General features: G+C 40.1%; 1 protein-coding gene across 8 annotated transcripts in view; it reads left to right on the plus strand.

Annotated features, from left to right (window-relative positions):
• dlgap2b (discs, large (Drosophila) homolog-associated protein 2b) overlaps nt 1-16,471 on the plus strand; it is a 75,567-nt gene that overhangs the window by 41,548 nt on the left and 17,548 nt on the right. For 4 of the 8 annotated variants that reach the window (XM_087805184.1, XM_087805188.1, XM_087805183.1 and 1 more), the window contains exons 2-5: nt 1,184-2,325; nt 5,138-5,349; nt 6,696-6,852; nt 9,037-9,256. In XM_087805184.1, the coding sequence (XP_087661310.1) occupies nt 1,255-2,325; nt 5,138-5,349; nt 6,696-6,852; nt 9,037-9,256 (1,660 nt within the window). In that variant the 5' untranslated portion in view covers nt 1,184-1,254. Of the gene's footprint in view, nt 1-1,183; nt 2,326-5,137; nt 5,350-6,695; nt 6,853-8,963; nt 9,257-13,146; nt 14,514-16,471 lie in introns of those variants that run through there. The other 4 variants (XM_087805190.1, XM_087805189.1, XM_087805187.1 and 1 more) reach the window with 3 other exon arrangements.

Here is a 16,471-nt window from a genome sequence, read left to right on the forward strand (position 1 = left end):
TTAGGAAAATAATTACAACCCTGTGTCTGTTTATGATATAAAACACAGTGCACTTCATATGCCTGTTTGTTTTTTTTAACATTGCACTGGAATCGTCCCTAAGAAAAATGATGTGCACACATTTGAGAGTGTAGGTATGTCTATGTGTTTGAGGTAACTTAGAGGCCGTCTATGGATTGTGTATCACTTTTTTTTGTTGTTGTTGTTTGTTTTGTCATATGGTAAAAAAAAAGGATAAAAAAACATGCTGTTATTCTTTTGACCCTAAAAAAAAGTTTGATTAAAGCCACAAAAGTAAGATCTTTACAATTCACCCATGTACAAAATAAACATCCTATTATAAGATGAATGCAACATTGAGTTTTCGTCAGACATGCTAATGAAATTACAATCCAGTAAATAAACAGGTCAAAATAAGTCGAGCCAATACCAGTGATACCCGACAGTTAGAGGCAGGTTGACATTTTCACACCAAATAAGTTGATTGGCTGGCTTTGACCAAAGGGCAAGAGTCGAAGTACATTAATGCTACGTCCGTATATTATGCAGTCTATGCTCCACTCTTCTATGCACGTTGCTTAACATGGCTCACACCAACAACAAAAATCTAATTCACCCAAAGGATTTGTAAGAAGTTACAGAGAAACTACGTTTCACCAAGATTCCGCTTTATTGTCGTATAACTCCATATTTCCAACCGGATGGTGAAGACATTCTAAGGAAGCTTTGAAATCTTACAACATCTCCTGTGATTTTTAGCAGTAGTTTCCATAGCAACATTTACTCATTCTCCTTTGAAATGTGCGACCACAGCGATCCCAGCATTATGTAAGAGGATGTGCACAGCTTCAGACTTGGGGTTTCCTGACGCATGTTCTTCAAACGCTGTCCTACATTGAGTGATTAATAATTATGCTCCTCTTGATTACACAGAGGAAGGTTCTAGATATCGCATGAAAACAATCGTTTTTGTTCAGCACAGTTCTGTATCTATTAACAAATAAATGGCACTTCTCTGTACATTGACACGATATTTTGTCTGCTAATCTAATTCCTGAGAAACTGTCCTGTTGTTGACCTTGTCTGATTCAACTTTATCTGTTAATACGACTAAAGGTTTTACAGGGAGTGGCCATAAAACATAACGATTTCCTTTTTTTCTTTTCTGTCATTTCTCATCCAGACGAGAAGTTTTCATCTCGGTCTTCGTCTCAGAAGTTCAATGAAGGCAAACGCCTGCAACCAGCCAGGAACATGAAGGGCTTATCGGGCAGCCGCTCTCACCACCAGATCCCTTTACCACATGGCCTGGATTACGACCCGCACGTCCATGACCTCCACATGCACCATGGCCCTGACTCGCGTCACACTTCCTACCTGCTCAGCCCGACAGAGAGCTGCCCAATGGACTTCCACCACCGCTACTCACCGCGCAGTTCCATCCACTCGGACTGCATGATGGTGAACCCCGTCATGATGCCGCCCTCGACAACCGACCACATCTCAAGTAGCACCTTCCCTAGGATGCACTATAGTTCTCAGTATTATGACTCTGCCACCCGGGACGACTGCGCCGCCATCACAGTTTCTGCCACCTCCCCAGCAGTTGCAGCAGCAGCGGCGGCGGCCGCTTCCTCGCATCATCCCGGCACCAAAAGCAACCGCCTTCCTGCTAATTTGTTAGACCAGTTTGAGAAACAACTGCCATTACATCGCGACGGCTTCCACACGCTACAGTACCAGCGAACCTCCACCACAACTGAACAGCGGAGCGAGAGTCCAGGCCGCATCCGACATCTGGTTCATTCGGTCCAAAAGCTCTTTACCAAGTCCCATTCCTTAGAGGGCTCATCCAAAATGAATGGCACCAAAGGTGATTTAGGAGGAGGTGGAGGAGGGAGTTACCACCACTACGGCCAACACTCCACCAAACACAGTAAAAGAAGCAAAAGTAAAGAACGGAAACAACGCTCGGGGGGTTGGTGGAGTTCGGACGACAACCTGGATAGTGACAGCACCTACCGCACGCCTAGCGTCATGTCTCGACACCACGGCGAACATGTAAGCCACTGCTACCCTGATTCCATGCACAGTCACCACTTTGGAGACCTGTCACTTAAGACCTCCAAAAGTAATAATGATGTCAAGTGCCTGGCCTGTGAGAACATAGCCATGGCACCGGAGGGCAAATTCATGAAGCGAAGCTCATGGTCAACACTGACAGTTAGCCAGGCCAAGGAGGCATATAGGAAATCATCACTTAACCTGGAGAAAACCATGATGCACACAGACCATAAGCCTTCAAGGACATGTCACTATCTGCAGGTAAATTACACCTTTCTGTAAAACATGGTCTTTAGTTGTCATGCGTGTGTGTTCATTCAGTGTGTCTGTCTAGTACAACTAACTCTTATTATCTTTAACATCTGGCTAAGAATTGGACAATTTGTAATTTCCATGAATAGAGTAATTAAGGAAAATGTAATCTGCCTTTAAGTTTTAAGTTCTATAAGACGATATTCCTAAAAACTAAATATATAGAGGTAAATCTGTTTATTTTAAATGTCAACTTAGTCTGGGAAATCTCAATCTCTAAACCCACAGATGTTGTACTTGGACTCCAGAGGGAGAAGAAGTCGTGCACCAGATACCAGATTGCGAATGATGCCGTCACAATTTGAAACATCCGTGGATCCATAACTAGGCATTCAACAGAAGCTGACCCAGATCATTGACGCTCAAAAAAAAAAGGTTTTGCATCAAATGGTTGTATTTCAATAGCAGGAGTCTGTAAATAGTCATACATGGAAAGACTTTTATCATATCAGTTGCAAAGATAACAACCAAACATAACAGATTTTAAATAAAAAGATCACCCTATTTTTTCATTATGAGTGAGATTCGTTTACATAAAATAATAGAAAACACGTTTAATCTTTGGTGACATTAATATACTTTTTAGTGTAACATATTGTCATAATCTATTTTATTTCTTCACATGAAGCAGTCTTAATGCAAGAACATCAACTATGTTAACAAAAGCATTGATCAATGACCCGACTTCCCTAAACAGCATCCAGGCAGTGAAATGAAGGGATTGATTTAAATTCTAGCTTAGGAAGTCTTTCAGGGTCGGTCAATTCTTTCTCTCCTCCTGGGAGCTATTGGAGTATCCAGGAGTGAGTCCCATTTAACCAGGACTTGCCGTTATGTTTTTGCCTAGAGTCGGTTAGGATTTTGAATTCAATGAGTCTATGATTAAGATCTTGTGACAACAGTTTACTGTTAAGCAGGTGCAGGTGGTCCTGAAACCATAATTTAGGTCTCTTTATTATCCCACTGACACACAACAGAGGGGGAATTACTTAAACCGCAGGTACCAGCTTTAATTTTCTAATGAGCTGAGATGCTCGTGTTTGAATAACTTTGGTCCACATTTCTTCAGGGGAAACCACAGACCTGCTATCTGATGAGAAACAAACCCATTTGAAATGAAGCGTTTTTTAACTTGATAGAATGAAAAAGATCACAGTTAAGAAAACATTAATTTGGTGTTTGCTGTTTCTCCAGCCAAATGTGACACACACAGCTTCACACAATCTCTGATGATGTGTGAAATCTGAGAGGGATCCAACAGAAAAACAATTTCCGACGACAAAACAAAACAATGAATCCAACATCCTCACCAGAAATAAAGGGAAAAGTGACTGGTTCGTAGAAGAATACAATCACTTGTGATTGCTTTGTGAAGCTAGGTCAGGTCAAGCTAACCTGGTTGGCCTTTTGGAATTATTGTAAGTAAGTAAAAGTAAAGAACAGTTATATGTAAAGCGCCTTTCTAGACCAGGGTCACAAGTAGTTGACATATCAATTAGCTTTTTTGTTAAAGAAATAACTCATTTACGCAGCAACAACAAAATCACCGAACACATCGATGATAGTCCTTTTAATACCATTTACTAAGTTTCCAATATGCATCTAAGATCATGCTTGCTTCACAGCTCCACCATCTTCAGGAGTTAAAATAGCATCAATTAATCATCATTTTGATAGTATTTTTTATTCATTTTTTTTCTGTTATAATTGACTTCATTTTGATCAGTCATGATCAGTAGAACTCACTGTCACATTTTAACAGTGCTTTTAACTACACAACATTAACTAGGTGACCTCACCCAAGGAACCATTCAACTGCTTTACAGAAATGGGTTCAGGGAAGGTACAGACATTGGTGACAAACAGTAGTTCTGGAGTCATTGTGACATGGCAGTTACACTGATAAAAAACTGGAGGGAGCCAGAAATAAACACGTTCAATCTTGTGTAGAGCTGCTTAAAAAAACAATATTTTAAATTCATAAAAAATGGATAAACTATGCAATAAAAGACACAACTCAGCAATAAGATTATAAATATGCATGATGAATGTTCCCATTATGACCCTGGTTGTTGAGCATGTTAAGGAAAGATCTGATTTGTAATTCTTGCCTTTAACAAATGGAGATAAAACCTGATTTTTAGCATCATGAGTGAAAGGAAGTTGTACAGGACAATAGTGAAAGCTACTAAATGAAACAATCCATTCTTTTAACTTTTGAAAATTCACTCGTATGGAAGAATAATTTTTTAAAGGAGGACTGAAGCAGGCTGTCAGAGAAATCTGTCTGACGAGAACAAAAAGTGAAAAAAGGGAGTGATAGAAGGAGTGTTACTCCACTGACACATGGAGGTAGCACTGACAATTCTGCGAGAAAGCGGGCGAGCTGTATAATTGTCCGAAACTTGACAAAGATCAGAGACTGCTCTATGCTTTATTTTAATGATAAAGTCATAATCTCATTCTTTTAAAGGTGGTAAAAATGTTGTCTGATGGAATTTTAACACTTATTAATCCAACTAGTATACACTTGGGAGTGAGTTCTGCAAGTCCTAAAAACAACCCATATTTTTGCTTTGCAAGCGAGCACCTTCCAAAATCAACAATATTTTAACTGATTTATTAATTAAATGGGTAAAATAAATGTAGCCAAATATACCACTTCAAATAAATATGGCTCTAAATAAGCAGCTTGGAGGACATTTTTTCATCTTTTATGCACTTGAGGTTAATTTTGGGGGGGATTTGCTTCGGTCCACAGGTTCCCCAAGACGAGTGGGGTGCGTATCTAGGGGAGAGGGATGATGAGATCCCTTGCCGACGGATGCGCAGCAGCAGCTACGTTAAGGCGATGGGAGAGGTGGACGATGATAGCGGCGACTCCGACAGCCCCAAGACGTCACCACAGGCGGTTCGGCCTGACGCACTCATCCTAAAATCAGCCATGAGCAGACCACATCTAGACTCCCAAAGGTAGGTCCGACTGTCTACAGCTCATTATGGTCAGGTGGAGACGATCTGAAAGCCACTTTAATGAAGAAAATAAATGAATGTAAATGTATATGTCAAAGTACAGATTGGAATCCAGTAGGATCTGGAATCCTACTAGTACAGATTGGAATTCTAATCTGTACAAGTACAGATTGGACTTCCATTCTATACTAGTACAGTACATTACTAGTACATTGGAATTCCAATCTCTACTAGTAGGATTCCAGATCCCACTAGTAGTGATTAGAATTCTAATTCCAATCCTACTACTGTATTGGGATCTGAATATTGGAATTACAATCTTTCCTAGGAAAAATGGGAATTCTACCAGGACAATCTCCAATTCTGATTACATTAAAAATGTTTTGGAAAATAGACAATTGAATCATGGAACTCCAATCTGTACTAGTAGGATTCCAGATCGTACTGGATTCCAATCTGTACTGTGACATATACATACAGTATAATATTTATATTAATATATATGAACGCCAGACATTTCTACCGCTTGTTCCCTTATTGGGGTCACCTATCTCAGCTGCTCAGGGCAAGAGACAGAGGACACCCTGAACAGGTCACGTTGAGCAGAACGCTCATGCAACTGATCCATGTTTAGGGCTCAGTTGACTACGCAGGGCTTTGAAACGAAGAAGCCATCTGCTCAGTGTCTCAAATGGATTTCTTGTGATCTTTCTTTTCATCTTCTGGTTCAATATTTGCTTTCATTCGCGCCCCACTATGAGCATTGTTTTATCTAGGAGTTATTTTTAGTGAATAATCTCATGGAGGCTGGAAGCAGAAATGCATCCCCTACTGAAAAATGATCGATGAAGGTAAAACTAACTCTACTATAACACAAGTTAACTGAGATAACAAATGTAAATTTCAAATATTTACAACAACAAACTTTAAAATCCTGGACTTTAAAGGTTAAGTTATTCTGCCAGTTGACAAGTCAATGTCCAGGTTCTCTTTTACTTGCTTCTAACTTTAGTACAAATACTTTTCAACTCACTTTCTGACACAATAAACTAGGGTTTGATGCCACAATCAAAACCACATCAGAGTCATTTTTGTAATGACCTCGGACTGGTGTTTTTTCTTTTAAAGTAATACAATGATCGATTTTATTAAGCTGCATGGCAGAAGAAACAACAACTTGAATCAGCTCACAGCTGTTGTCAACCACTGAGATGGTCTGAGAGGATGAGTCACTTTTATTTTGGTTGCTATCAAATGTGTTCATTGACGCCTGCCAGAACTGGGATTTAATATCCTTGCGAGATGCGCCGTGAATAAATATCTGCGTCCTCTTGTTTTCTGCGCAGCCACGGCTACCACTTGCAGACGATGAGAGATTTGCGGCCCCACCCGAGCGTCACGCTGGATCCCGCCACACAGTTTCATCCACCGCCTTACCGCTCACGCAACCAGAGCTACATGCGTGCCGTCAGCACCCTCAGTCAGGCTAGCTGCGTCAGCCAGGTAAGGCTAAGAGCACAACGGCGTTAGACTTAGTTAAGTTATAGTTGTTGTTGGTCGTTCTTAGTTAAGTTATAGTTGGGGTGATTTAATTGTGTACTTCCTGTTGTAGACTCAATATTCTACGTACTGAGAATTCCCATTTGTACTAGGACAGATTGGAATTCCAATATTCAGATCCCAGTTAAGTAGTAGGATTCCAATCCCTTCTATTAGAGATTGGAATTCACTAGTAGAATCTGGAATCCTACTAGTACACATTGGAATTCCAATCTCTACTAGTAGGATTCCAGATCCTACTGGATTCCAATCTGTACTTTGACATATACATATCATTATTCCAATAATATGTATAATAAATATAAATAGGCTACACTTGTTATTTTATTCCATATAAAAACCACGGAGAGTCGGCATAAACAACCCTGCTTAAAGAAGACCAAAAAACGTTTGGATTACTTTTTACTTCAAAAATAATATTATAATATATGAGCTACAGAGCTCTTAAAAACATTCCTCAGGAGGAGAAGAACAACATTAGCATATTCATGCACGACCGTTTTGGCCTTTGCAGACGAAAAAGGAAGAAAAAGAAAAAGAATCAGTTCAATTTGAGCCCAAGAGGAACTCTATAGGATCCTGTAGCTCCTGCGAGAGAACCAGGAAGACTCAAGTGCACCTTATAGATGTAGATTATGAAAGGTATCTTATTATTTACTTTATTTAATTGGAGAAGGAGGAAATACTCACAAAAATAATGGAAAAAGTAATTGAACAAAAAACATGGAATGCTGTTAATGTGCTAAATTGATAATAAAGATAAATACAAAATAAAATTGTACGTTAGCTATGAGACGCTTGTCTAGGTAGACAATCATGTATATATGCATCAAAATCCTGCAAGTGGCCCCTGGCCTCACTTCTGCTCTTAACTATCTGTCTGCTAATAATTGTAATGCTAAGCTAGGATGGGTGATGTCAAAGTTCAAGATCCCTAAACCACATTAACATGCAAAAATGTTGGCTATCATCAGGTTTATTGTGGTAAATAAAAGTCGCCAAATTATTATAATAAATCAGTGAATGTCCCGTCAGATGCCATGTTTAATGGAGAAAAGCTTGTGAGTCTTTAGACTGACGTTCAGCCTCTGAGGACACTGTCCTTCCATGTGTCAACCAGATCGTGAGTGCACTTTGCTTTGACGCTGCACTCATGGGTAAATTCAATTCACTACAAGTTGTCCCGGCTGATCGTTGAAGATGTCTGCGACAGCAGGGCTGCACTCAAGGGTGAGTCTGAGTGATAAGGTCAGCGCAGAGGTACAAAAAGGCTCAATCAAGAATCCTGAATTCTTAACACAAAGAGTTTTGTACAAAAAAACTCATTTTTTGAGAGCTGTGGCTGTCGCCTCCAGCAGTATTGTGAGATAAAACGTACAAAGAAGAGAGAACTTTATTGCGGTAGGTGATACAAAGAGGTAATAACTGCCAAAGTAAACATGTTGTGTGCTAAACTAAGAGCTTCTCTATGAGGATTCTATAGTGGCTCCGGCACACGTATGGCCATAAATTGATGTGTGCGTCACGCTACTATACAAGATGCATGAAGCAGAAAGAAAGCTAACACACCCACACACAGTCTGAGGCCAGGCACCAGAGGGGAAGAAAAAGGTGTTAGATAATAAAATATAATCCATAATTCATCGTACAGCACAAAGAACCAAGAAACAAAATTAATTTGAAAAGATTAAACTACGTCTCAAAAGGGAACATTTAGAGGACGATGATGCATCGAGGATTCATCCGTCTTCACTAGCAACACTTGCCGCTATGAATCCAAAACAGATCTACATGGCTTGTGATAATGAAAGCTGGAAAACACCCTACTTTTGCTTCGCCCCATCTCACTTTTACAGACAAAACACGTGTTTGTTAGCAGCTAAGATATAACAGTGATCTCATGCTAAAGCTACTAGGCTGTGCTTTTATAACGTGCAAATGCTTCTGATGTGTTTTGTTGTGACCTTTTGTGATCTTGACATGTATCCAGTGAAGGTGGGGATTGACAGTGTCGTGTCCTTATGCTAACACTCCTTTATATTTGCTGTGCAAAGGGGAAGAATCAAAGTGAGAAAGAGAAAGGAAGAGGAAAAATTAAGGACTGCTATTCCTGTTTTTGTCTCTCAGGTGAGTGAGACTGAGATCAATGGCCAGTTTGAGTCAGTTTGCGAGTCCGTTTTTAGTGAAGTAGAATCCCAGGCCATGGAGGCCTTGGACCTGCCTGGCTCGTTCCGAACTCGGAGCCACAGTTACCTTCGTGCAATACAGGCCGGTTATTCCCAAGATGACGACTGCTTGCCTTCAATGACATCCTCCACTGTCACTTCAACTCTCAGATCCACAACAGGTAAAACAACATCCCCCCCAAGTGCGAGAGGGCTTTAGACCACATATCCTCATACATCCTATACATGCGCACAAACCTGACATACCTACATATGTACAGTGGGGAACCCTTGAGCTGAATGATGCCAGTGATGTCCTTTCTCAGCTACTAGTGTGTGTGTGATTGTTGTCAATGCATACTGCTGATTATTTGAGTTGGATTTTCGTGTGTGTTGCATGACTCACGCATCATAAGCCAAGCTTCTGGTTAGTGACTTTTTGGACAAAATTGGGAGGGTCTGGCTCTTTTATCCGGAATGCTACATCCACACCACTATGTAGGTCAAAACAGTACGACTCACCTAGACTAAAACCAAAGCAGAATGAAACGTCACTGAAGAATATAATCAGATATGCCATGCTTCATGATCAGACTTCGCCGATTCTCCACCGTGTGGATGTGAAGAGCAACACAGTCCATTTATGCAATTACTTCAGTGGCCTCGACTAGCAGTTGCAGAGAAGAACAGATAACAAATTACATGCGTTACTGAGCCTGAAAATGAATGTGTGGGAAAGAGAGGGAGGCACAGCATGTGCTTGGAAGAGGTGATAGAGAAGAAAACTTGCACTAAAAGGCAAAAATACATTTTCTGAGTTGCTATTGGCCCCTGTGACACCTAAAAATATATATTTTCCAAGGATCGTCAGTGACACACTGGATGTTCCTGGGCAGTTTGACATCCATTAATTGATAAATTTTTTGTTATCTTAGCTTAAATGTTAGCTTTGATGCCGACCTCTGCTACATGTAAATCAAGGCAAGTGCACTCTGCTGTGTCTAGGTTTGGTTTTCAACCTCTAACATCCCTTGAGACTGAGCTAAATAATGTATTCTCTCAGGTTTATCCCATTAAGATTATTCCAGCAACATGTGAAAGCATGGCCCGAGTGTTTCGTCACCCAAACACAGGCCAGATTCACCTGCACATAGAGAATAAGAAAAGCTTCTCAGCACAATCCTCCTTCTCCTCCTCCTGATGGATAAATGCCTTCTTTCTAATTTGTTATGGCATGGATATGCTTAATGGATCTGCTGGATGCACAGACCTGCCACGATAGGAACTGGAACCAGACAAAGTAACACATTTTGTATTGCTGGTCAAAGAGAGTTGAGAGAAAGAAAAGTGTTTTTTTAGTAAGGCTGCTAGGCTGAAGGTTGGTTTAGAAATATTATGCACCCTTATTTCAGCAGTACTGTTGTGCATTTTAATTTAAGACATAAATCACACCGCAGCAGCTAAAAACACAAGAGCATGAAGTGCAAGCTTTTCTTCAACGGAAATAAAAGTATTGTTTCGGTTCTTGTTAAGAGGATGAGGAGCATATTCTTCTGTTTGTTCTTGAGTTAAAGGAGGGGTGTTAGAAAACACAGACACAGCTATTTATCGCTTTTTTTTAAGATACTTTATTGATATTCAACAGCAATGTATCCTGCGTGATGACTGAGGACGAGAGGATACAGTGACACCAGCAGTTTAAAGCTGATGTTTGGACATATTTTGGTTTCAAAACAAATGAATGCAGTTACGACTTTGTCAAGAGTCATGTGGTCTGTAAATTCTACAACACCAGAGTCAAGTACTGGACAATACTACAAATATATACTTATTTCTATAGTATCACAATATATAGTATCGTTGCCCTTGTATTGTGATACGTATCATATCGCCAGATTCTTGCCAATACACACACCTATTTAAAAGTAACAGATTGATATCGAAGATTATAAATCTTTACTGGAGACACAGTACTGTGCATCGCAAGTGCCGCCTACACTTTGTTCACCCATGTTGCTTTAGGTGTTCAATGAGTATCCTAAATACATTGTAGTGTGGATGTAGCCTGGGATAAGTCATGACACTGACTAGCCACATTAAATGACACACGAATAAGGGATGGATTTCCGACAGCATGTGGCAGCGTGGTGTTTTTCTTACATAAATGTATGTGTTGTGACGAGATTGTGGGTCTCCGAGAGGGAGCGATGACAGGGAAAGGGGAGGGGTAGGTAGCACATGTTTGAGTTAAGAGGATAAACCGCAGAAGCCTTCTACCTGTCCTCCCCTTACTCTTCTTTTGACATGTTAGCAATTTCTTACGGTTGTTAATAATCCGTTAAAGGTAAGTCGACATTTGTTAGAGAAATCCTGGCATGCTGGTTGCACAAAGACAAAGTTGCACAAATGACATGAGGGTTTGCTCAAGCAGCATAGTTGAATTATGTTGTTTTGAAGTTCACATTTACACGTGGAAAAACATCTAAGTAAATAAAATGAATCCAAACTGCACTGTCTGTTTATATGTGAGGAAACTTGTGTAATTGCAAAACCTTTGCGAACTTTGTGCAAGCAGAGCCTTCACTCCCTCACAAAGCGATTTTGGTGTCTGCCTGCAAGAGTAAAGCTATGAACCCTATTGAAACATTTTTCCATGATGTGCACTGATCAATATAACGAACGGATGTTTGTATTGTTTTGTATTGCATTTCGGTTTATTGAGAAACAATATGAATCATTGCTCTTTGTTTTGGTAAATGGATATTTTTCTCTACTAATTGGACTCCGTGTACACATCCTTCATTGTGACTGAAGCACCGAGGATACAGGGGTGTTCTCCAATCCCACCGTCTTACTCGCTGAACTCTGTTCTGCAGCCTTTAAAAGGCCCAAAACAAGCAATTGACAAGAAGTTAACGAGAAACACACATTCCAGGAAGTATACTTTTTTTATTGTTAGTAGGCTAACTAGCTGCTAGGCTGCTCACGAAGGGAAGGGATCCCTTGACAATCTAAAAGTCAAACAAGCTGCAAACCCTTCTGCGTTTGACCGTCTCTTGAAGGATAACCAGGGGAAAAGAGCAACTGGAGGCATCAGTGATGATTGTTGCAGGTACTTTAATGTCGACAAGCATACATATATTTATGTATATGTGTGTTTTTGCACTGCCTTCTCAGAATTTATCTAAACGTTTTCTAGTTTCTAGTTATTTTACTTTGTTAAGCAACAACTCACAAGTCATTCTATGATTCCAAACAACACATTTCTGTTCGTTGTGAGTTGATTCCCATGTCTCGATTGTAAGTGTCCATAGACCACCATGTCAGTGTAAAATACACACATAAACCATGAAATTATCTCTGGATGTTACACCTCCGTCTCCAATCATATGTTAGAGCAGGTGTACATGTGACCTCTTCTTTTTTTTTTTTCTACTTTTCTTTAAACGGCTAAATCCAATCATTGCTCTTTATTCTGTCAGCTGTCTTTGACTGTGGGATTGCAGCCTCTCCCTGGTGCTGCCCTCAAGAAGGGACCACCTTGGACCTGATATGTTCAATAGGGTTCATAACTGCTTCTTGGCCTAGTGGATTGTCAGTCTTTTACCCGCTTTACATCTTTACTCTGGCACAAAACAGCACAGGTTTCAGCTTTGTGACAAATATACAGAAGTCTTTGGCAAAACCGATTAACTTAATTTGACATTGATTGATGTATTTCTCTTGAATTCCATTATTGGCTGTGCTGTGCAGTGCAAAGATGGAAAGAAGCTTGATACGACTGAGAAGGCAGTGTAAAAATAGTGAAAATTGAACAGTATGTGAGTTGAATGGCAGATTGTTTGGCGCTGCACTGACATTTGATAACACGAAAGACCCGAGATCGAGAACAATGCATGAAGTATGAGGGGCAGAATACTCTTGCAGCGATGTTTGCCGTGTAAACCTGCTCCTCACATACTGTATGTTTTCCATAAATGTGTGTGTCTGAAAATCTGCAAACAAATCACACTCCAGCTGCTCCTTTTACGTTAAATGTCCTTCTGTTTGCATATTCGAATCTTTCTTCCAGAGGGATATGATCTCGGGGATGGTACCTCTTTTATAAATGATGACATGATCGAGGATGACGACGGTGCCAGCTCCTCTGCCTATGCAGAATTGGAGAGGCTGGAGAGGGAGACGGCTGCAGCTCGCAGTCATCACAGTACTAGCTCCACAGTAACGGCCATCTCGGTCCCACCGGCATCCCCGCCTTCGTACAGGGTTCCTAGCACCTCACCCATAGATACTTCTGAGCCAGCTGTCCCTCAGGCCATTCAAGCCTTCAAGGAGTCTGCCAACATGGTGGCTGCTTTTAACATGCAGTGGAAGGATGAAATCTCTGCAATGCGCTATGAATTGGCTGAGTTACGCAGAGATGTCTGTGGGGAACTGAAGACTTTCAACAGCAACTTCTTTAACTTCACCCAGTGTTACAATATGTGGACTTTATGCAGAGAGCCCTGCAGCGACAGCACCACACAAACTGACGACAGGATTTCAATAGGAATACAAGCAGGGTCCAGCTGGTCTATCCGACACAACCGAGAGGACAAGTCAGTGATGTGCCAACCAGAGCCGGTGCCGTTCAGCATCATGGATTTCATGGACCCGCCCCGAATCGAAATTATAGAGGGGACCCCTGAGACCACGCCCGAAGGGTCTAACAGCCCAGCGAGCCCGATACCGATTGAGGACTTTCCATGGGAGATTACCAAAAAGCAAAAGATCCCCAAGCAGGTGGACACAAGTGGTCACAGGAGTGCCAGTCTAGAACTGTGGAGCAGGAAGTACACCAGTGGGCCCATGTCCTATTTGTCCATGTCATTCTAATCATTCTCATTCCACCGAGGCAAGGATGCGATGGAAGGAACTGAGCTTTCCATTTAAGTCCCTTTATTCTATGCAGACACAAAGTCCATCATCACCTAGACAGGATCAAGTGTCTGCGTTAGCCATTAAAGCAAATATTTCCGCATCCGGAATGTAGGCGAATACAAACGTGAAAACGACGCTAATGTTTAGATCCCCAAGTGCCAACAAGAGCAGCATCAGTTCTTCTCTGCTACACTTAATCCCAAATTTGAAAGAAAAATAATACAGGCGTAAACGTAAGACGTCGTTAAATAATACACGAAAATATGCGATCCACTGTGAAGAGAGGAACTGGGCGGTTTGACTCATTTTCATTCCAGTTTCTCTGTTAAGAAGAAACATTTTTGCAAGCACCTGAGTAAACTGAAAGAATACTGTGAAAACTTTGTAAAGTTTTTTATGGAAAATTATGTTTACATTTTAGCCATTTGCTTAATCACAACAGCCTTTACATATTAACAAGTTCCAGTGCATGTTAAGATTAAATCAATTAATATAATAAAGGCGTAGAAGGTGTTGGATGCCTCAAGGATGATGGAAGGAAGACCCAATAGTCATCCAGAAAAGTGCCATGGGTTCATTGGATTCATCTTTGACCTTTGAGAAAGATATTCAACATCTAAGTCTAAAACATTATTTGGATTGGACTACATTAACCTAAGGACAAAACACAAGGTGAAGATGCACCTTGTCATTAACCTTTTTGACAGGTTTTAATTCAGTGTGAGAAAAAGAGCAGGAAACATGTTTTAAACAATTGTATCTCTTGCTGGTTGTGAACCATGTCTCAGACCGTAATTGAAACCAGTGTTTCTCCAAATTAGAGACAAGATTTCCTCTCTGGATTTCTTTTTAGCAGTTTCTTTTCTTTTATCTTTCGTCTGCCATGTTTTTGACAGCGATGTCAGAAAGTAGCACGTGCACTAAACTACGCCATAAGATGCATTTTGTTGCATTATTGGGTTGACTCCCTAATCTTGCACTGTAGTAGTTTGACTGACATTACTTATCCTGTCAATCAGACCTTAATATCAACAACTTCTTGGTGTAAAGTTCTATTACCCATGTCTCTAGGTAAGATGATCCAATCCAAATAGTGCTCTAATAATCCCCGCTATTTTTGCTAGGCTGGACATTTAATATTTCGACGGCAGTACGTCTGATTTAGTATGATTCCCTTTTACGTATGTTACAGTGTGTGTGGGACCAATACAAGAAAGTTTAAACGGATGAAAAGGAAGCTAGCTTATATTAATCAGAGGTTGGTTGTTTCATGTTTACGTTTGAGACAGTAATGATTGGCATTGCGTGAGCTTTGGCTCAGTTTTTTGTTTTAGGACACGCAAAGTGAAGTAAATCCATACAACAGGGAAAGAAAATATTTGTTTCCGATTCTTAAGCTTGGGCTAGAACTTCTAGAACATAAGGTTTCTTTGACTTAAGATTTCACTTGGAGGTAAAAGTGGTTATTTCAGTAGAGTATAAAAACATCTAACCAACCCAGGATGGAAACTAAATGACAGACAAAGGCCCGGTTTACAAAGCGATAAAAGGCTGTTCCGTCACCACTTTCTCTTAGTTCTGGCATCTAGTAACTTATGATAGCAGGGTCAGCGCTCTGAGTAAAAACTACTACGATATATGCTTGTTGTTGATTTTCAGAAAATAAATTCTCAATTAAAAGAAGAAAAGCAACTATGCATAGAGATTACTCGAAATCACTCTGCTTCTGTGGTGGAGAAAACAAGCCCCATCATGTTTCAATTAGATACCCTGAAATCTTGAACAAAGCACAGAATGACTGCAAAAGTAAACCACCAACTAGGGTATGATAGAGTTGAGACAGTTGAGCATATATTGTCCAGTAGGGGTCGTCGCTGTCTAAACAAAGCCGTCATTAAAAAAGTCTTCAACAGTTAAAAAAGAGAGCTCGTCAAGATCAGTCTTAGGTTGAGTCAAGTAGTTATGTCGGGAATCTGTACGTATGAATGTCTTCAATTCATTCCTGCACAAACATATATTAGAACATATCTGTATATAATTGTAGTGATTTGTACATAAAGAAACTTATATTAAATAATCTTTATTATGGTTCTAAACTTAACACAGCACTCTTGGCAGATTTGTCATTTGTTATTAAACTACCCTAAGGGTTGAAGATTACACTTCACGTGTGCGGTGGTTAAACTTAAAAAAGACACGGAAACATTATAGTTTTAAAAGCTATATTGTCATTTTTGGCTTATTTAACTTAACTTTTTTCCCCACTAAACAAAGACAATCAGGTAAAAGAGTGAAGGATAAGATTTGATACTGAATGCAGTATGATGGTCTTTATTTGTTTCAGTTTTAAAAGTACTTTAAATCTCACAGCAATGTCACAGATTTGGTCCAATTTTATAGTATTTTGGATGTGTTTTGTTTGTTAGCAGCAATCAATCTTTTCAGCACTGGTTGATTCACTGTGAGAGAAACATTGA

Source organism: Callionymus lyra, chromosome 13 (assembly GCF_982586985.1).
Source record: "Callionymus lyra chromosome 13, fCalLyr1.hap1.1, whole genome shotgun sequence".
Lineage (NCBI taxonomy): Eukaryota > Metazoa > Chordata > Actinopteri > Syngnathiformes > Callionymidae > Callionymus > Callionymus lyra.